General features: G+C 42.1%; 1 protein-coding gene across 2 annotated transcripts in view; it reads right to left on the reverse strand.

The window, feature by feature from the left end:
- Positions 1-8,706: 8,706 nt before the first annotated feature.
- Positions 8,707-21,382, reverse strand: part of smarca2 (SWI/SNF related BAF chromatin remodeling complex subunit ATPase 2) — a 66,896-nt gene continuing 54,220 nt past the window's right edge. For both annotated transcript variants that reach the window (XM_030723726.1, XM_030723727.1), the window contains exons 30-34: positions 19,653-19,758; positions 19,309-19,410; positions 17,944-18,070; positions 16,797-16,930; positions 8,707-12,838 (exon numbers count right to left, since the gene is read on the reverse strand). In XM_030723726.1, the coding sequence (XP_030579586.1) occupies positions 12,803-12,838; positions 16,797-16,930; positions 17,944-18,070; positions 19,309-19,410; positions 19,653-19,758 (505 nt within the window). In that variant the 3' untranslated portion in view covers positions 8,707-12,802. The remainder of the gene's footprint in view (positions 12,839-16,796; positions 16,931-17,943; positions 18,071-19,308; positions 19,411-19,652; positions 19,759-21,382) is intronic.

The following is a 21,382-nucleotide window of genomic DNA, read 5'->3' on the forward strand; positions in this document are numbered from 1 at the left end:
CGGGTACCGGCATTCTGGCAAAAGCGGTGCTCTACTCACACTGTTTATAGTGTGGGTGGAGTGCTGCTGACTTCAACTGAGGCTATAGTCAGGCGGTGGAAAGAATACTTTGAGGACCTCCTTAATCCCACTGGAACACCTTCTGTAGTGGAAGCAGAGTCTGGGGATGAGGGGGATGACTTGCCCATCACTGTGGGTGAGGTCACTGAGATGGTTAAACAACTCCTTGGTGGCAGGGCCCCTGAGGTGGATGAGATTCGCCCTGAGTTCCTGAAGGCTCTGGATGTTGTACGTCTGTCTTGGTTGACATGCCTCTGCAGCATCGCATGGAGATTCAATTCAATTCAAATTTTTTTATACAGTGCTAAATTACAACATTCACTGGGGCAATGCCACTGGATTGGAAGACCAGGCTGGTTGTCCCCATCTTTAAGAAGGGAGACCAGAGGGTATGCTCCAACTTTCGGGGGATCACATTCCTCAGCCTCCCCTGTAAGGTTCATGCCAGGGTGCTGGAAAGGAGGGTCCTTTTGTTAGTTGAACCTTGGATTCAAGATGAACAATGCAGTTTTCATCAGCTCTTTATACTCTTGAGGATATGTGAGTGTGCGTGGGAGTTTGCCCATCCAGTCTTGATAGAATCCAAGACCAAGAGCAGGCCGAATAGGGTTATGCCTATGGTATGCTAACGTAACACATTCAGCTACATGACGCACAACGAACTGAGTACGTTTTTGGTATGTTAACGCAACATTAACAGTATTTCAGATAACCATAGCATAAAGAACATGCTAACAAGTTTATCAAACCATCAATCCATTGAATTCTTCATCCTCGGTGTTACTTCTAAACAGCTCCGCACACTCCGTAGATAGATGAAGCGCCGCTTCCTCTTCTGTGTCGCTTTCGTCAGACTCGTCGTCAGTTGCAGTTCCAATTATTCCGGCCTTTCTGAACCCCGACAGGATGGTTTCAGTTGACACTGAAGCCCATGCTTTGTTGATCCATCCAATGACTTCCGTGAAAGTTGGGTGGCACATTCTTCCGGTTGCCGTTAAGCTGTGCTCTCCATCCATCATCCACTGCTCCTACAGGTTACACAAGACTGCCTTAATGCTCCGGTTCACGGACATGTCAAGTATCTGAGTATTTTGATTAATGTGTTAATAATTTCACATATAAGTCACTCCGGAGTAAAAGTCGCACCCCTGGCCAAACTATCAAAAAAAGTGCGACTTATAGTCTGGAAAATACGGTAATTTTTATGGACAGAATTTCTAGGCGTAGCCATGTGGTGGAAGGCTTCCGCCTTGGTTGCCTTACTTGCATTTTTTGCACACCTGCTAGAACTGCACAAGTTTTCTTTTAATTTCTGCACCTTACCTGTATTTTTGCACCTTATTTACTTTCTAGGCACTTTATCCGCATTCCCAATTTTACGCTGCTAATGTACATGTCACTACTTCATGAACCATTGTACCATCTATTCACCATCATGTACTAACACTCGTCTTTAGTCTTTAGTCCTGTCTTCTAATTACTTGGTTAGATTGGGGAAAATTAGGAATATCTTTTGTAGTTATTTATTATAGAAGTTTTTATTTTTTATTTATTTTGTATTTATTGTTGTATCTACACTGTTTTTGTATGGTCTTGCACTTTTTGTACTGTGTGCAGTTGAGTGTAAAGCGGCTGGCATGAGAATCAGCACCTCTAAGTCTGAGGCCATGGTCCTCAGCCGGAAAAGGGTGGAGTGCCCAGTCTGGCTCAGGGAAGAGTTTCTGCCCCAGGTGGAGGAGTTTAACTATCTCGGGGTCTTGTTCACAAGTAACGGGAGAAGGGAGCAGGAGATCGACAGACGGATCGGGGCTGTGTCTTTTGTAGTGAAGAGGGAGCTGAGCGTAAAAGTGAAGCTGTTGATTTACCGGTCTATCTACGTCCCTACATCTCACCTATGGTCATGAGCTCTGGGTAGTGACCAAAAGAATAAGATCGCAAATACAAGCGGCAGAAATGAGCCTTCCCTGGAAGGCTGGCTGGCCTCGAGGGAGATAGGGTGAAGAGTGCAGCCATTTGGGCGGGGCTCAAAGTAGAGCTTCTAAGCCTAAGCCCAGCAGCCTGAGCTTCTCTGCTTAGGCTGCTGCCCCTGCGACCCGGCCCCACATAAGCAGAAGAAAATGGATGGACGGATGGATGGATGGAAACTGTGGTTTTCTGTGAGATTATTTCTAATGGTGACCAGCAGAAAACTACCACACTCACACTGGAAACAGGCTTCACAAGAATTTTTTTCTCTTCAAAGAGTATTACTGGGCTGGAAGCACAATTCTGTCCTGTAGGCCCAAGGACACCACAGTCAGGGTTATCTGCCTTAATCAACCTCGTGTTAGTGGGGAGTGAAGTTCCACATGAGATCCTGGGAATGCCATTCTTCCTCTCTTCCTCTCCAGGTGCTTTCATGTAAAATAAAAGCTGTGCTGTGCTTTTCTCCAATTCAAACCAGCTTCAGCCAGCTGCTCCTGTGCTCCACAGCCCCCCTGCCTCCTACCTCTCCAACCAGATTTCCTCACTTCTCTCCCCTTTACAGAGAAAAACCTACACCAATCAACTGCTTCAGTACTCACCTCCAAATACCTGGCAGCTGGACACGAGTGGAATCTCCACTCGCACATGGGTGTGGCCAATATCACAGAACAAAAAACAAAAGCATGCAAAATGTGAAACTAATAATAATCCTCTTAATTATTCCACCGTGACACGCAAAAGTAACAATGTGGCAGTCAAAATGCTCAAAATGTCTTTAAATGTTCTTAAACCAGTGGAGGACATCTTTTATGTAAAAAATAATCATCCTTGGGTGTGTGGGCACACATCCAAGGATTATTCATGGAGATAATTACTTAACTTTACTTTATTGCATTTAGCCAACGCCTTTATCCAAAGTGACTTACAATGATGATACAGTAATACAAAAAGCCAAAACATTAAAATAAAAACATTAAAAGAGTTAAACATTAAAAAACAATGCAATGTAATTACTCTTAATTCCATGAAAAGCAGTACACAATAAGACACTTTTTAATCAATTTGGAAACTAAGGTAAGTAATTAAGCAACAAAGATAGCAGGGAGACAGATGAGGAAGCATCCGTTGGGTAAAGGAAAACACACTGGAAACAATGAAGAAGAAACTAGAGAAAAATAACAGACTTTAAAGTTACCTCGGCCTACATCACATCTCAGAGTTCAGGATTAAGAGCTCCTGCAAATAAGCCATTAAACTGCTGCAGAAAACTAAAAGAAAGACTTACTGGTGAAACAAATGGCTCGACGTGCCGCGGTCCTATCACCAACTGGAACACATTATTTTGACTCTTTACTGGTTTCATTTTAAAGGCCGGTGTTTATGGCACTCGGTCACTTTTTTAGTGACAAAAAATCTTCTATTTTGGTGGCAAAAGATATTTTTGCAACTGCTCCAACAAAGTGTTTCTGTACAAAACGAAAATTCTCTTAAAAGGAAGAAGAGGAGGAAGAAAGTTTGTGTTTGTTCATCAAAATGAAAGCCAACATCTACATTCAGCAGATGCTGAAGAACATAATTAATGTACAGGACGTTAACATCATCCATCATCACGTGAGTCATGAAGGAACTCGGTTTAGATTCTGCAGATGGGCATTTCAGCAGTTTTGACTGACAGCTGGACCGAGAGCTCGGTACAACTTTAGCAGTTGTGAGAATCTGCTTGGTTGGCTTCTTGGGTTCAGTTCATTATGGTGGGGGGGGACAAGAATGAAAGGACAGACCAGAAGCAGAAAAACACACTGTGCCATCAACTGCTGCACCTGAAAACACAACAAACAAACAGCACTCAGAAAACAAGACAAAACAAAACATAAACAGATAAACCAACGAGTTTGGTGTGTGTGTGTGTGTGTGTGTGTGTGTGTGTGTGTCAGTACTATTTACTATCAGTAAATTGCATGTCCAGTAAAAATAAACTGACTGATTGTCTGTCTGATATAATTATAGAATAACAGAATATCTGAATTATGTGACTAATGCGCTGCATTAGACAACACGACAGACTAATTCATTAACAATAATCAGTGATAATAGGAAACAGCTCCAGCACGCAGCTTATCTGCTTTTGGCACAATGGGAATTTTAAGGCAGTGCAGTTTTCCGAGCAGCCGTGCAGGAATAAAATAGGTCATTTATCTCTGTCGTTATGTGGCTGCTTCCTAAAACTTTTTAACGGAAATATTTACTCTTACAAATCTAAACAGACACAACTGTGATAAATATGTGGGTGTGAGCTGTGGGCAGTACCTGAAAGCAGACACAAGCAGCATAAATGAGCTTCCTCATGAGGATATCTGGATTCTCCCTCAGAGACTGAGGAGCTCGTCTATCCAGGAGCGACTCGGAGTAGAGCTGCTGTTCCTCCACACTGAAAGCAGCCAGATGAGGGGATTCATTCTGGCTTCAGTGTTTAGAAATGAAATGTGCTGCTCCACACACCTTCATGAACCTTACAGCTTCACAAATTCCAGCAAATCTGAGACACGTGAAGCCTGTCAGGTGAGCTGATCTCTGAGTGGAGGGTGATCTAAGTTCAGGATTTCCACTCAGAGTCAAACTGACAGCCAGATGGGGTTCATTTAAACTTTGACGTAATGAAAGAAAAGTTCTTCTGCAGTCTGTCAGAAAATGAGGAATGGAAGATCTGAGGTGGAGGGAAAAAGGCTCCTCATAAAAAACAAGTCTCCTTAGTTCCAATAAATGTTCGGCTGAGGTTTGTTTTGTGAAATTTTTTGATGTGATGTTCATCAAAAGTTTCTTGCAGCTGTCAAACTTTTTGACAGGCTGGAGAATGAAACTTCGTCTCTCACCTCGTCACTTAATCCTTTGACAATTTAAACTCCAAACAGCTGCTTTGTTTTGACCTCTGGATTCATGAGAGCTTTATAAACACTGATTTGTACCAGCAGAACTGAAAACATCCAAAGAAGATGGGGTTGAAGTTTCTGAATGAAGAGCAGAAAGACTCTTAGCTTCAAAAGGTATTTTCAGGTTGACAAAGGGCGGCTTCAGAAGTTTTGACTTTAGCACACGCTGAGTTTTTAATGTTAAAACAGGAAGCTGAAGGACGCTGCATCCTTCCTCCATCAGCCACTGTGAAACGCTGGTTTGTCTTCAGTGGTTTAGAGACGTTCTGCTAACGTGAGCTTTGCTGAGCGAACAGAGTTTGATGTATTGATCTTTCCGAGGTCTGCTTATGTTTGGTCCTTCTGGTCCTGCTTTTGATCAAACTCGTCCTGTTTCCACGTGAAGCTTTTAAGGTCAATCAGAAACTCAGAAACGAGCACCACAGTGCACGCTGCTACATCATGCAACCATGGCCCAGCGTGGAGACGCAGCATCTTGCCCCTGAGGTCCTGCTGAAGTTATGAACTCCTGATAAGGTCTCATGATTGACAGAGGGAGGCCAGTCGCCCTCACAAGAGGTTCATTACCGCCACACAGAGCTGAGGAAAAAGGGCCGAGACAAAGGCATAATTGAGATGATTAACTGGAGCAGATGTATAAACCTCTTCAGCGTAACTGTGAGGATCTGCTGCTGTTAAACTTTTACACTAATATATCCTCTAACAGTAAACTCAGTTCACAGATTAACCAGCAAAGAAAACGCCTTTGAAAACTGTGACGGGAGAAGAATGAATGAATCCTGATCTTTATTCGTTTGTTAAGTGTTTTCATATATTCACTGATCATTTTCAACGTGACCTTTGCCTCCCAGATTTCAGTGTATATGTCCAACCTTTGCATGCAACCCTCGTTGTCTTCCACTCTGAGATGCAGTCTTTGAGATTAAAAGGTCTCAGCACTGCAAAGGAAAATGAGCCTTTTCCTCGATCATGCGTTAAACTGATAGTGAACCCCGGAATCCGGAGTGAGACAAAGCCCTTTCTCACTCGTCCTTTTAAGTTGTGCAAGAGTTAGCATCGATGGTCCCATTTCCCGCCCTTGAATGCAAACGTGCTACCACACCAGAAAAACTGGACTCTCTAATAATAGAGAGCACCTGGCCCTTTCAGATCCCTGTTGATGAGTCACTAGGAAGGAAAATTCCCTGATTCAGTTTGGAGGGACCCGCATGTGCTGCTTGGAGAATGTGATGATGGTGGAGCCTTAGACAAAAGCTACAGAGGAATAGCAGGAATCACACCGGCACCTGACTTTTTCCAGCTGACATCTCTGATGCTCAGACGAGGATTAACATCCAATTTGCCCCTCTCTTCCTGGGCTCAAGACTGTTCCAACAGCTCGGCACTTCAAAGGGGCAGATAAAAGGGGGCAATGGATGGTCATTCTTCAGGGGGAATTGGCTTAGTGAAGCTCTGTTTAAAATGGCAGGCATACAAAAAGCAGGCCTGTTTTGATGTGCTGTGGAGTGCGAGGGTCCGGCCAGCTGTGTAGCACCACGGCTCATCTTCTGCCCTCCAGTGTCTGAGCTGCACAATACAGCAGCAATGCCATGAAACACAGCGTGAAGCTGAGGGCCGAGCAGACCGACAGCTGCAGGGGCTCCGGCCACCGCGCGCATCCTCACAAGACAACTGTGATATTTTTGGCACCTGATTCTGTTTTGGTTGTTGGTTTTATTTTTCCTCGCATTTTCATCAGCGTTCAGCATTTTTCCTGTATTCACACTAAAGGAAGATTTAATATATTTACAGTGGAAAAGTTCATGTGTGCAGAGGAGCATGCTCAGTGGTTTGCATTTGTAGCCAAAGCATTACCAGCTTTTATATACTCAACAGATCCTGATGTTAAACATACAATACTGTGATACTTTCAAAAGTATGCTTTTTTTTGTTTGTACAGTCACACTGTAGAAAACAGCAGTTGGAGGCTGTGGTGCAACCAAAATGATTGCAGTGAGTTTTCAATCTCCTTGCCTTGAAATGATTGAAGACGGGGAGCAGGTCTGCAACCACTCACAGGCACTTTCTGTCTTCAAAGCAACTGAATGAGGTAACGTTGGTAATTACATATTATCAGTTTGTGATAACATGTCGATAAACTGGTGAAAATCACAAACCTGTTGCCATCTACATCCACAGAAATGCACATTAGGTGCTTACATAAAGAGTCCAGCTCCCCCCCCCGAAGTGTACCGACTCAAACAAACACAGTTGTGTTTAAAATAATAGCAGTGAGTTTAAAAATGTGAGCAAAGCCCAGAATCTTTATGAGAGTTTGTATTTCTGGGCACTGGGAACACTGAACATTATATTCTAAATCAAAATATGTAGAAAAATGCATCCATTTTTAATTACTGTACAGAAAATTAAGAAAAGTTCATATTTTCAAAAACATGTCTGCATTATTCTTAAAAAAACCCTCAAATATTCACTGCATGAAGTGAAAAATCTGCAGGATTCAGCATCCCTGTATAACCACCGTTTCACATCTGTGCTGCGTGGAGTCGACCAGCTTCCAGCACCTGTGGACAGGTATTCCAGCCCTGCGTCATTTGACAGCTTTCCACAATTCTTGGTTTTGCCTCAGAAAAAAAAAAGAAGCATTTTTGAAGTTTTCCAGAAGATCCGGGGATCGGGCTTGCCGATAACCGAGACGCTGCTCGCTTACCGGTGTTGTGCCAAAAAGTGATCGTCTGCCAAAAAGTGATTGCCAGAAAACGATTGCCCATATTTAAACTGTTGTAAATGACTTGCTGACCTATAATCTGTGAAAAACATGTCAAACATTTCTCTCGTGAATGATATCAAGTACTTTTGAGTAAGAAACAACATTTCTGTCACAAGGTAGAAGCTGCAATCAGTTTTTGGCAGCGACTTTTATATATTCTTTATTTATCAGGGTAAAAACTGCGATTGGCCAGATTTTTAAAGAGATATGTGGCCAAGAGGGCAGCAGAAATCAGAACAAATATGACATTACACTCTATAAAGATATTTTCAGTGACCAAAGAGGACTGCATTTATTATAATGTACGTGCAATAGTCATAAACATACTTGAATAACAGGTCATTTCTTCATTTTATATCTAAGCCCTTCATAAATCCTATTGACTACCAATATGAGCAAATACATTACACATAAAAGCACACAGAAACATCAAAAATCCCTTTTAGGCACAACACCGGCGTTTGTCCACAAAATGTTTCTCCATTTCTGAACCAGTCCTGCTGTTTCTGCTTCAGGACGTCTTTTCTGTTATTAACAGTGGGATTTACAACATGAGATTATGCATGAGGACAGCCGCCTGAGCGGAGTTTGTTCCTCGACTGAGGTTTGCTTTTTGGAGTGTGTGTTATCAGCATGCGTCATTTCAGGAGCCTTATAGCTTCTTTTGAATCATTGCTTTTCAGTCGCAGTTAAAGGGAACGATTTGTTGTCAGCTTAGTTTAAGAAAGAGTTTTGATAAAAAATAAGAGGAGCTGCGTCAGTGGAAAACCACCCACAGCCACTGATCACTGGAGCTGCTCGTTATCTTTTGTGCAAACATTAAAAGCTCTGATACTTTTGCAGTTCTTCCGAACAGTTCTGTTTCTAAAACTTGAGTTTATGAGTGAAAACAAATGAACTTTAAGGCTTCGTCAGGTTCAAATGGCTCATAGCAACACCTGTTACACAAACACAACGGACAGCAGAACAAAAAAGTCAGGGACACACTTTTTGTGTTGGAAATCAGTGATGTTTATTTGCCCTGGGCTATGAGATACAACCACAAAGACACTGTGCAAAGAAAGCAAAGATTAAGTCACACTTACGGAGAGTCGGCAAGCACATATTACACAAAAATGATATATCTGCATGTGCACGGTAGGTATACTGCCAAAAGGGTTCATGCTACAAATAACACAAAGAAAATGAGGGCTTAGAACTAATTCACAAGGAACACAAACACCTCGATTCAAATGAATAAATCAGCACACTGTTTCAAATATGTCATTCAAATCATGATTTTTAATCTCGTAACCAGAGACTCGGCTCGTTACACTTATTTTTCTGATGCTTTTGCAACACAACTGTCACAAATTCAGACACGACATTTACTGCTATGACAGTTTTCTGAGGTCCCCCCGTGAATCTGAAACGAGACACCGGCCGAAGGCCCGTTTCTTCCTCAAAAATAACTCGAACAAGAAACTTAATGCAACAACACTGATACAGAAAGGCTTGAAAACATCAGAAGGAAGAGTACGTGAAACACATGGACTTCCCTAAATGATGTGCGATTATATTTCTCTTACTCAAAGCAGTTAAAAAAGCATTCAACATTTATGGCTGTCAAGTTAATTTGTCAGCTTATAGACATACATTTTTAGATATATCTGCCTGTGCTTTCACAATCATGTCTCATTATTGACTGTTTGCTAAGCCCCGCCCCCTCCTGTTACAGTTACTGCGCCTGTAAAGCTTCAAAATGAGGAGAAAATGTTGAAAGCTGAGGTTTCTTTCAGGCATATATTTAAAAAAGAACTCCACTCTCAACTATTCAAAACAAAAATGATAAGCAAGCATGTAAAGTGTTTTTTTTTTTTTGCCTTTTTTAGCAATAACAGGGTGGAGCTGGACATGGAGTCTCTGTACATTAGACCTGCGATATCACAGTATTATAATACCCCGGGGTGTTTAGAACCGAGGCCACTCCAGGGCAGCCTCTACTCTCGAACCAGGTGCTGAGCTCAGTGAGCTGTGAAAAACTGTCGGTACTAAACTAACTAAACTGTTTGGGAATATCTAGAACGTAAAGGTTGATAAAGGTGAGTGAGGAATACACCTGTGCACTTTGTGCCTCTAGAACACTGTGGCTTCAGAAGCTAACACAGCCAAACTGATGAAGTATTAAAGGCTCTCCATGGAGAATCACTGGAAGAAGTTAGGCAGAGTCTACTAATTTTCTAATTGTTAAACACACTAAACTATTCTAATCGTCACTCAGAGTGTGGCTATGATTAGGGTGTAAACAGCAGTAAAACTGCTCTGATTGGTCTCTGAGTGCTTATATGTCAGCTTCTCCTTACAGAGCCTTCATACAGCCATTTATTTTCTTCTTCTGGACTGCTGTGTAGCCCACTGTCCCCACGTGCACCTTCACCCAAGTGAAGTGGGGAACAGCAGAGTCTGTTCTGCCCTGCAGCCCTGGGTACTTAACAGTGAATGGCTGTTGTAAATTGATGATGGTGCCAAACAGCGTGAGCAGCAAAACGCGAGTGCTCGGGGAACCCCTCACATCCCTCACAGGGCTACAAAGACTTCCATCGCTGGTCGTACAAATGGAAAGCATTCATGTTAATTCTGTAACTCTCTCAACCCTGATCAACACCAAAAAGATAAGAGATTCAAAAAGATTCATCCTGAGGACATTTTGGACCAAAGGTAATAATTAAAGAGAACCTACAAACCTCAGCAAACACACGTTAGTACAACAAAAGGTCCGACCAGTGTTACCATCTGACCATTAAACTTGTTTCTCATATTTCCAAGTTTGGGCCACAGTTGCTGCGGCAGGTGAAAGAAAGAGAGGGCTGAGGGGAGACAGCTGTAACTAATAAAGAGAGAGATGGAGGAGAGGAGGAGGCGGAAGACAGCAGCCAGCATGCTGCTCTGGGAGAGTCGGAGCTGACGCTCCGAGGTGGGAGTGACAGTGAGCACAGAGGGATGCGGAGGAAAGCAGAGATGCAGCCTTGTGTGTTTTTTAGATGGAACACGACAGAATCTGACCCAGAGCGGCCGAACGCCTCGATGTTAAAGCTGAGCTGCAGCAGATGGAGCTCTGCACAATTAGCTGCATGATGACAAAATAAAAGGTTTCTTTTTCTGCATCTTATTTTGATGTAATCTTTTTGTCTTACATCACATCCTGTTGCTACATTAAAAAAATACAAATATTGAGGTGGGGGTTACATTTGATGCTCGACATTGAAATGTTTTTGCCAACTGTGTAAGAAAGGCTGCACAAAGACAGCTTTCTGTGAGGTCGGAGTGGTAACACTGTGCGACTCGCTGAGCCCGCCACTGCTGCAGGCAAGACAGACTGAGCTGACATATCCAATTTAGAGTCTTTATATAGAACCCGCTGTTACTGATGGTAATAAAACGGATATCAGTGAGGAATATGTGCATGTGAGAGTCAGCTTGACAAGTATAGATAAAGAGGGTGAAGCAAAATTGAGTTCTAGGAAATCCCTGATACGGGACAAAAGTGCACCTCCGCCGACTGCTGTGCACCCTGAGGGAGACGCTGGATTAAAGTACCGTTAGTGGCTGGAGTTTCTGAGAAGCTGGAAAAGCCAGAAGTAGCAGAAGATTCAGCCACTCCTGAAGAGACTGCACAGGCTCGCCCTGAACAGGTAAAGGTGGGCGCGAGCTGCTTCGGGGCTGCAGCTGCTCTGCGAGATAAAATCACCAGCTCTCATCGAGATGTTTTGGGTCCTGCAGAAGTGCTCCTGCTTTAGGATTGAAGTCTTTACTGGGGCGTTCGAGGTGGGTGAAAGAAGCTGAAGCTTTACTTCACAAACACACAGCAACGTTAAGTTAGGACTTCCTGCCTGAAACTTCTCCATCTCCAGTCTCAACCGCGAACGGGATTTTAACTGGATTCTTCTATGATGCACAGGATAAAATCATCTACTTTACAACAAATAATTATGCATTTATTTTACATCTATGACGTTTGAGGCTCTCCTTTTTTGTTTTTGCTTCATAATCAAGTGAAAACAGATTACAAAGACCTGCTTTGAGGAGAACACCTGACATTTTTTTGTCCTGAAAGTCCCTTAAAATAAGGTGTTCAAATGAAAACATGAGGCAGTCACACACTTTATTTGACACAAAGTGCTGGCAAAGAGCAAAGGACTCACTACATCTGTGACACGACTGCTCAGACTGTAATCTGCATCTAATGAAACGCAGCTTCCAACAGTGTGACTTCACTCTTCAGTTACAGCATCTTTCAGCTTCAACACTTGGCGCCTGTTTAGCCGGTGCTGCATGAGGCGTGGCTGGAGTGTTAAACACGTGACACGTGTCCACTCACAGAATAACGAGGCCTAGTCATCAGCAGGTTCTCAGCCTACTTTAAGCCACTTACCAATGAGCTTGCTGGTCTTTAAAGTAACCCCTAAGACCCCTAATCATCTGTAGGGCAGATAAATGCTAAATCTTTTAGCTAATTTCATTTATTAGAAGTTTTAAAAAAGCCCAGCTATGATTGGACAGACGCTGTTTGTGGGCGGGGTGAAGCTAACAGCCAGTTTGTCTACATTTGGCACAGCACACGTTAAAACAATGAAACCAAAAAAAAAATAAATTGATTGCCATTTATCCAAATTATCTTCGATTTCATTGGTGATACACATTTTGTTTCATTCCACTTTTTTAAAAATGTGGATACTGAGTTTTTTAAAAGTGCAAGCAAGCGATTACAAATGAAGCAAAAACACAAATAGGATGTCCAATTTTTTTTCTTTTTTCTACACATTTTTTGTTTGTGTTTTGTTAAAGCACATAGTTAAAAAATATACTACAAAATTGTCTTAAAAAGAGAAATATAAGCTGATTGGTATTGCTGTATGTTATCAATTGTTAGTAATACATTTCCAAGCTGGTGGGAGAGGAGATGAGAATACGCACTACAGACAGACCCAGAAGACAAATGGAGCAAAGTTTAAGGAATATGAACCTGAACAACAGCCATGGAAGATATTTTCCTTTTGTTTGTAAGTGCTGTAAACAATATCCTCACGTCCTTGCTTCTCCTTCGTCACTCATCATCACTTTTGCTCTTGTCTGACTGATCCTGCAGAGAGAAAGAGAAGAGGAATATTAAGCTAGATGTAAAGGCAGAGAAAGAGCCAGAGGTGAGGAGGAGGACGCGGTGTGATGAAGGTGCAGAGGAGCAACAACAAGAGGCAGAAGTGGTCATCACAACACAGCAGCACTGAAATAAGAGTGAAAGCTCTCCAGAGGAAGAGGTCTGCAGGTGAAGACAGTCCTTTCTTCACATCTCCGCCTGTTTTGAAGCTAAGGAGGAGAGGAGCGAAGGAGCGGGACGAGACTCTGCTTTGAACACGCTGCGTAAAGCGTGTTCCCACCGCGGCTGACAGGCGGCTGATGAAATCGCTGCATTTATATTCTCAGAGTAAAGCGGCTTTGCTCTGAAGGTTAACATTAACAGCTCAGCTAAGAAAACAGGACCTTCAAACAGTTCACCGGCACTGTGGACATAAATAAAAATGCTAAGCTGCTCACTTAAACTCAGCAATAAACTCAGGAAGGATCTCCTCAAGAGAGATTTAATATTAAAGTGGTGCATACTCAGATTTTTAATGACATTAAAATTTCACGTTCTTGCTCTTAAAAACCGTCCTGTAAATCCAGCTGTACCACAGAGTCAGGAAGTTCAGTGGGAACAACATGTTGTATTTAAGGATTTTACACATCTGGAATTCCATTAGCTGTATGTGGGACCGAGTGGCTGCTTTCACTGATGTCTGAATGTTGTTTGAACTTAAACACTGACATCTAATCAATTTTTTATTCACCAAAACTTAGTTAGCTTTTTCCACATCCATCTTTCCTTCCAGCTGTTCTCTGGCGGGATCATTCTGAAGCTCTTCACCCAACATTAGCATTTCTCACCCACTCTCACTGGCTGCAGGTGAACATGAACTAATGAATAATGCAAAGTCCCCTACACCGCATCTTAATAGCTGCTGGTGGACATGTTCCTCAGATCCTACAGTGTGATCTTTTCCCAGAAATCACTAACTTTTTTTCCTGCTCTCTGTGGACACGGATGCGTTTTTTCTCTTCTCCCCAGCCTTCCCTATCTACCCCTGCTTTTTGCTGCTTCGCTGCTTAGATAATCCCTTCACACATCCCCGAACTGGAATTTAAATTATGGATCTGATCAGCTGGTCTCTCAACACTATTGATGGTCAAATTCTCATCACGATGAGATTGGGAGAAGGGGAACCCTCTTTCCTCTGGCCTGGCTACATACCTGGCTGGCTATGTTATGGGTTCCCGTAGGGATGGACGATAACGTTCCTGGCTGCACTGTGTGGACGTGGCATATATATTGATACCAGGATTTTTCCCGAATTGGACCTGGGGATACCTGGTTTCTGGGCAGCTGTTCAGGCTCTAGTAAGGCTGCCTGTGAGGGATGCAGAAACAGCACGAACTCAATCAGACTCAGTAGAGCTGGATCGAAGTGGATTACATCTGCAGGAGTGTTGGAGTGTCTGTGTCTGTGTGGTGGAGTAGAAGCAGAAAACTGTAAGGTCTGTCAGCGATCAGTTATGACAGTTATGAACCAAAACAACTGCATTATTTGGAATTTGGCTCCCAGACGGCCTAGCATGGCTGTCTGTCTAAATCGTCTCCTGGAGATGTTTGTGAACTGATGCTCTTCCCCCCCGCCCCGTGCTGTGACCTGTATGAACTGGTATCCTGGCGACCGAGGCTGACTGTACCATCTCATCATGAACTGCTGGTCGAGGAAGCTGGCTGCTGGCAGCCCCTCCCCTACCCACCCTAGTGCTCTCCAGGCTTTAAATGTGCTGCTGCTTTGCTGAGGTGTTTTTTGGAACCTCATAAGGTGTTCATAATGAACACAGTACCAGATGGTTTTTTTGAACCTACCTATCCCAGTGTATCTCTTTCTGTTTTCCTGCTAAAGGCAGCACCTGTAACAGCTGCATGACCTCAGACACCTCTCTCCTCATGTTCGTTTTGTTGTTTGTATTTCTTTCATTGATGTATAATGACAGTAAATTCTTCTAATTCTAACTTGCTAGCATGAGTGATCGTGGAGAAGCGCGCAGTCTGTCACTTCTGACCAGGTGAAGTCATTCAGCAGGTTCAGCTCGCAGCATCGTTCCCAACACACCAACTATTTGACATGTACAGCATTAAAAAAGAAAGCTGTTACCATTCAGTACTTCATTAAAACGAGTAATAACTAATTACAATCAAACATTTTAAAGTACTGTCTGTGATTTTTTTCCAGCCCACAGATCTTGATCAGTACTCAGAACACCTTTACTTTTCATAGACACTGCTTCACTTTTCAAACATAGTCGAGCCCTTTTTAAGAATTATTTCGGAGTCATTCACATCCTCTCCAATAAACAGGTCCTCACGTCTTCAGATGTGAAGATCTGGCTTTTAAGTGAAAGCCAAATGTCAACGCAGATAAAAGATGAGCTGGCTGACGAGTACTTAAAGGGTGCTTTACAGACCTTTGTGACTCTGTATAACATGAAGACTGTCTTCAAAGACTTTCTGTATGATTGCATCACATGACTTACAAAGTTCGAACCTTTAAAGTTTCATCCCACAGGATGAGCTGAAGCTCTGAACCGAGTTGAGTGGCTGAAGCTGCCTGTATGTGCTCGTGTGCTGTGCTGTTTGCACGCCTTATTTTTTCTGCTGTGCTCAATTCAGCTAATTTTGAAAAGTGAAACTTCTTCAATAGAACAAAGATCAAAGTGGCTGCAATCACAGTACAGCACACGGTAATAAGTGCTGATGCATCCAGCTGTGTCAGTGTTGGGTTCTTTTAAGTGAAGGTACTGTTTTAGAAACCTCACGTGGTGTTCCCCGGGGGTCATGTCTAGGTCCTGTTTAGTTTGGTTCAATTTTGTTTTGAGCAAATGTGTCTTCTGGACAGTTTCTCCAAAAACACGTTACTGAAATTACGCTAACAACCTACAACTGCACACTTCACCTGTCTTCTGACAACCTGAGTCCTAATGACAAAGAATATATCAAACATATTAGCTAATGGATTTCTGCCTTAAAGACAAACAGCAATATTACATTTATATTACATGTGTGGAGTTAAGACCACTTCAAATGTATGAAAACAAGGAACAGAGCAGAGAGGAGGAAATCAGTGTTAATTTCGTTGACGAAATATTTTTGTCATAGTTTTCATCAACGACCCTTTTTTTCATGACGAAAACGAGACGATAACTAAATAAAAACTACCTAAAAGGATAAAAACCATAACAAAATTAACTGACACTTTCGTCAACGAATGAAAATGAGACAAAAATGCTTGGCAGGGAGGACATCCAATCAGGACTGATTTAATTTTGTGACAGGGCGGGACAAGTTAGGAAAACATCCAATCAAACGCACAGTTGCACAAATTTGCTGCCAAAATGAACACTGGAGGAAACGAGGTGCGTATGGGCATAAAATTGGTGCCTGCCACAGCTTTAATTGACTGTTACTGGCTTTGCTCTATGCTGACAGCTGCCTGAACAACTTAAGGAGGAGGATAAAAAAAACAATGGATAAAATGCAGTAAACTAAACTTCATTACTTACGTAAGTATTAACATGCTTATTTGGTATCACTGTAAGTATCTGTTTTCTTCTTTTTCCTGGTACAGACACTTTAAGGACAGTTCACTGCCTGCACTCTGCCTCCCGTGGTGTGCAGCAGCTGCTGATCAGCAGGACAACAGTGACAAGGTTTGAGTTGCATTGTGTTACTTTGTAATTTCTCCAAACTGCTTCTGTGAGTTTGCCTAAGCTGCGAAGCTGCTTATTACAATTATTTTATAGTTGCAATTAATTATTATTCATTATTTTTCCCATTCAGATGATTTTTCACATCAAGGAAGCCTGCTGCTTCTGAAACAATCCTTCAGGATTTTCCTGAATAAAGGATTTCTCTGCATAACTTTTGTTCAAATATCTGTTGGTGCCAGTAAAGCGCCGTCCTGTGCAGTGACCTACATTTTCATCCTGGTCCTCGTCGCTGTCGTCGTCACTGACCACCGGCTTGGCCTTCCCTCGGCTTTGCCTCTTCTTGCCTTTGTCGTGGCTGCGTGCCTCCCTGCTCAGCTTGATCTTAACGCGCACTGACTTGGCTGCATGAAACACAAGCAAGAAACAAAGTCTTACATGACTTGTGTTAAGCTTTCTGCTACATGTGCACCTGGAGAGCATTTTGATTTTATCTGAAGGACTGACCTATGTTCAGCATATAAAAGAATAAAAACCAGGACTTCTTGTTTAATCTATTGCAATACGTTTATTGATGTCAATTACAGATTAAACTATTTCTTGACTGATTTACTAAAATACAAACATACATTTTTAAGCAAAAATGCAGAATGTGATTTTGTTCTGGGTTTTTTTTAAACTCTGTTTTTAATATCACTGAAAATGTCTTTGGATTTTTGGGTTACATGAAAAACCTGGAAATGTAAATTTTGTGATGATTTTGTTTACTAAAAAAAAACAAACACTCAAATGAATCAATAACTAAAATAATCTGTTGCTATAAAAGCTTCTTTCAGCTGCTGCTTTATTCACAGGGATGCAGACGGATCAGTACATTTGAATTTGGCAGATTTGTGTTGATATACATTATTATTATTATTATAATTATTATTATTATTGGTGTGAAATCAATAAAAACAAAACATTTTTTGGGGGGGGTTTTTGCCAAATTATTATTATCATCTTTAAACTCTGAAGACTGCATTTGTTAATACATTTGTGAATGCATTAAACCCATTTTGTGCTCCACACGTACTCTCTCCCTTTGCAGGGAGTGTTCAGCAGCAAACTGTCCTTTTTCAGCCTTCATCTCAATGCTTTCCTCAAGACTTCAGTCGGTTTTATTAAGCCACTGAAGATCAGCCCTGCAGTTTACCCTGTGATTTTAAATGCATTTTAATACTTTGTAATTATTCACTCCGATCTTTAAAATGAATTTTCTTTCTGAATGCAGCAGCAGGGCACCCACTGGGATGGCGCTGAATATAAAACCCGAGCAGCATTCACCAGGTTTGCACTGAGGAGAATTTCAATGAGACAGCAAAAGGTTGTTGGTGTGTGCGCGTCGGTATGCACAGAACACAAAGGCAAGTCTTACCCTCGGCCTCCGAGTCATCGTCGTCATCATCATCCTCGTCACTGTCATCATCACTGTCATCGTCCTTGGCAATCTTCTGTCTGGCACTCTTGAAGACAGACTGAAGAACGATGGAGTCCTCGTATATCTGCGAGGGGGAAAACAAGGGTCCGATGGTACAAACAGTGGTTTGTCTTTTTGGGTCGGTACAGTTCATTTTAGGCTAACTCTGCTGGAAAACATCACCCTTGGACTTAGAGCAGTGTGATCATAACTTAGAGGTCTGACATCAGACTTAGGGATGAAAACACTTATGTCCAAAATATAAAGGTCCTCAAAGAGAACTATAAGAAAAGAGTTTGAACTCCCAGTTCCCTCAAAAACACCTTGATTTATTTAAACAAGAGTGCAGAAACCCAAAGACCATTCAACTAACAGAGACATGAAACACAGAGGTCCAGAGCGGCTGGCAGTCCTGACGCCTGTATCTGTAATCTTTCCTCTTCATACATGGCTGATGCACAGACTACACAGGCATTGTGTTAAATAAAGCCTGCATTTATCGACCATACTGGGAACTCTAATACTGACACAAAACTGCATGCTGACGATTTACATCCAAACTGCTGTAAATGAGATGCAGAGGGGTGCTAATAACTATGAAACACTGTGTTTGCAAACTAGCTTAAGCCTGAAGGCCAGAAGAGGAGTGGATCAATGCAAAAGTGACTTTTATCTAAGACCCTAAAAGTTAGGCTCAAACTGCCTACACTCACTAATTCTAACTATATATAAATATATCAAACTACTCCAGTAGAGTTCAATAATACCAAGAAAGACCCAGAAGTGAGATGAACAGGACGCCTTTAATTATTCTATGATTACTTATAATTACTTGTAATCAAAACTGACTAAACTAAACGGGGTGGCTGTAGCTCAGTAGGTAGAGCAGGTCACCTACTGATCGGAAGGTCAGCGGTTCGAATCCTGGCTACTCCGGGCTACATGCCAATGTATCCTTGGGCAAGATACTTAACCCCAAGTTGCTCTCCGACCGTTCTGTCGGAGTATGAATGTGAGTGAATGTTAGTTAATTAAAAGCACTTAGCTTCATAAAAATGGAAGTGCTTGTATGAATGGGAGTGCATGGGTGAATGCAAACAGGTTGTATAAGCGCTTTGAGTGCTCTGACTGAGTAGAAAAGCGCTATATAAGAACTAGTCCATTTACCATTTACCATTTAAACTAAACTGACCAATTGTCTAATTGCTCTGAAATTTGCTTAAACAGAAAATCAGAAGATTCTGGTTTAGACATGTTTAAACACCATGTAGGTGGACCCAATGAGAAATAATAGATGAGGGGAAGTAAAGCAGGGTTTCTGACCTGGGACCCCTCCAGGTTGAAGGTCTGTGCGTTTTGACAGAGCAGCATCACGTCCTTCTCCAGATCCCCCACATTCCTGTATTTATGGTTTCTCACACGTTCCTGTTGATAGAAAAATGCCGACCGCTTGATTCACACAGTTCACACAGCCTTAAACTACGACATCATATACGGCTGTCACATCACGACACTGAAGGCTGCAACAGCTGCTGAATATATTTGATGAACAGAGGAAAGAGCTGATCTGTAAAATGTCCAGTGTCCTTTCCTTTCATTTTCAGCTGTTTCCACCACTCTCCCACCCCCCCTTTACAGGAAATAATGGCTCATCTGAGTTAACAAACCTTGATCTTTTTGAAGTCCACAGGCTTTCGGATCAGCTCGTAATATTCTGGGAGTTCCTTCCTGGATGGAAGCTGGACAAACACCTCGCTTAACTGTCTTCCAGACCTGGAAAAATATAAGGTAGTAAATATGGTTGTGTGCTGTCAAACTCTTTATCACAGCTCAACAGCACCACAAACTGCAGTCACCAAAACATAAAGGTGTCTGAAAAACAGCTGCAACAAGAACTGAAAGCCTCGTGGGAAGGATGCTGCAGTCAGAGTGCTGTGACAGTTTTAGCTGGGTGGTTCCTAATTATGGGGCTATTATTGTAGCAAAAGCTCTGTGTCCGTAAATGAATCCACCTGTGTAGAGATTTGCGTGTATGTAAATGGATCCACGTGTGTGTATCGCGATCTGTATTTTGATCTGTGTGTCTGTAATCAGATTTGTAAATGTGCAAAGAAATCTGCAGCGCAGAAATTAATGGTTGAAAAGTTTTTCTCAAGTCACTGAAAACACACACGTCAGGCCGCCAAGCTTTACAATTGGCTCTTTTTACACACGTGACTTTTGCTACACTTCTGCCGCCGCAGAATCTGTGACAGATTTGTCTGTAATCGAGGGCTCTTTCACCCTCAGTCAGGCTCACAGGCGGGTTGCGTTCAGGTCTGCTGGGACTTGTTACTCGCTCTAACAGCGTCACATTAGCCTGCTGGTAGCGGTGGCTGTGCCGATGCAAGGCTGGCTCAGATGGACACTTTACTGGATTCAGCACATGCTAACTGTAAGTACCTCTTTCTGTTTGTTCAGTAGCTTCATCAGCAGCTCGTATTGGAGCCCTGTGAAAAATCAAATGCAACTGGAATGGAGACTGTAACTGGAACAGCTGATTACTCAGCTGATGGTTCACCAGCAAACTGATGTCAGCTAGCTGAAGCAGTTAGCTAAAACTGACTGTGTAGGAATCATTGGTAGATCTGATCAGCAGAGGCAGACTAGGATATGACTGATGTATCTTTAACAGTCAGAAAACATTCATGTCCTCATTTAATGAGCGACCCATTTACAAAAAGATCTATTGATCTATTAAGTCACCAAATCATCACGCTGTTAAAGTAAACAGTTGTATTTTAAGTCATTTTGACTCAGTGTGTTCACTGCTGTTCAGTAATGTCTGCATCACCACAGCAGAAACAGCAGCAGTGCTTTTATAGTAAAATAATGACTCATTTCACAGTAATTTTCACACTTTGTTAAAGTAAAAAATATCTGCAGTAAAACTTCGAGTATTTTAATCATTCCAGGTTTTCCAACATTATAAGAATTTTTTTTTATCTTTCTGCTGATTTTATAATAATGTAAGAGTGGCTTTTCTAAACTGACCAAGTGTTTAGAAAAGTGCTGCCCCTCAGAGAGGTTTAATGTTAAAATGTGCATAGGATGACGATTATCAGTGTTCTATTGATTTCCTGTTGCCACTAGGTGGTGTTATGAGTGTTATGGTAGATGGGTGTGTCCCGACTCACTCACCCTCTCATGAAGTATGTGAAGTTTGGGACAGATTGGACAATTTATGCTTGAGATGTGACAATTTGGTGACCTGTTGTATATAATTGAATTCCCAAATTCAGAGGCTTGCTATGGCAACATCGTTTGAGAGTCTATAAAACCTTGAATAACTGTTGATGGGCTACTTGTGTAGATGATCTGGAGCCATTTTGGTGTCACTGGGTCAAAAGCCCTAGGA

This window comes from Archocentrus centrarchus, unplaced genomic scaffold (genome assembly GCF_007364275.1).
Source record: "Archocentrus centrarchus isolate MPI-CPG fArcCen1 unplaced genomic scaffold, fArcCen1 scaffold_26_ctg1, whole genome shotgun sequence".
In the NCBI taxonomy this organism is placed as follows: domain Eukaryota; kingdom Metazoa; phylum Chordata; class Actinopteri; order Cichliformes; family Cichlidae; genus Archocentrus; species Archocentrus centrarchus.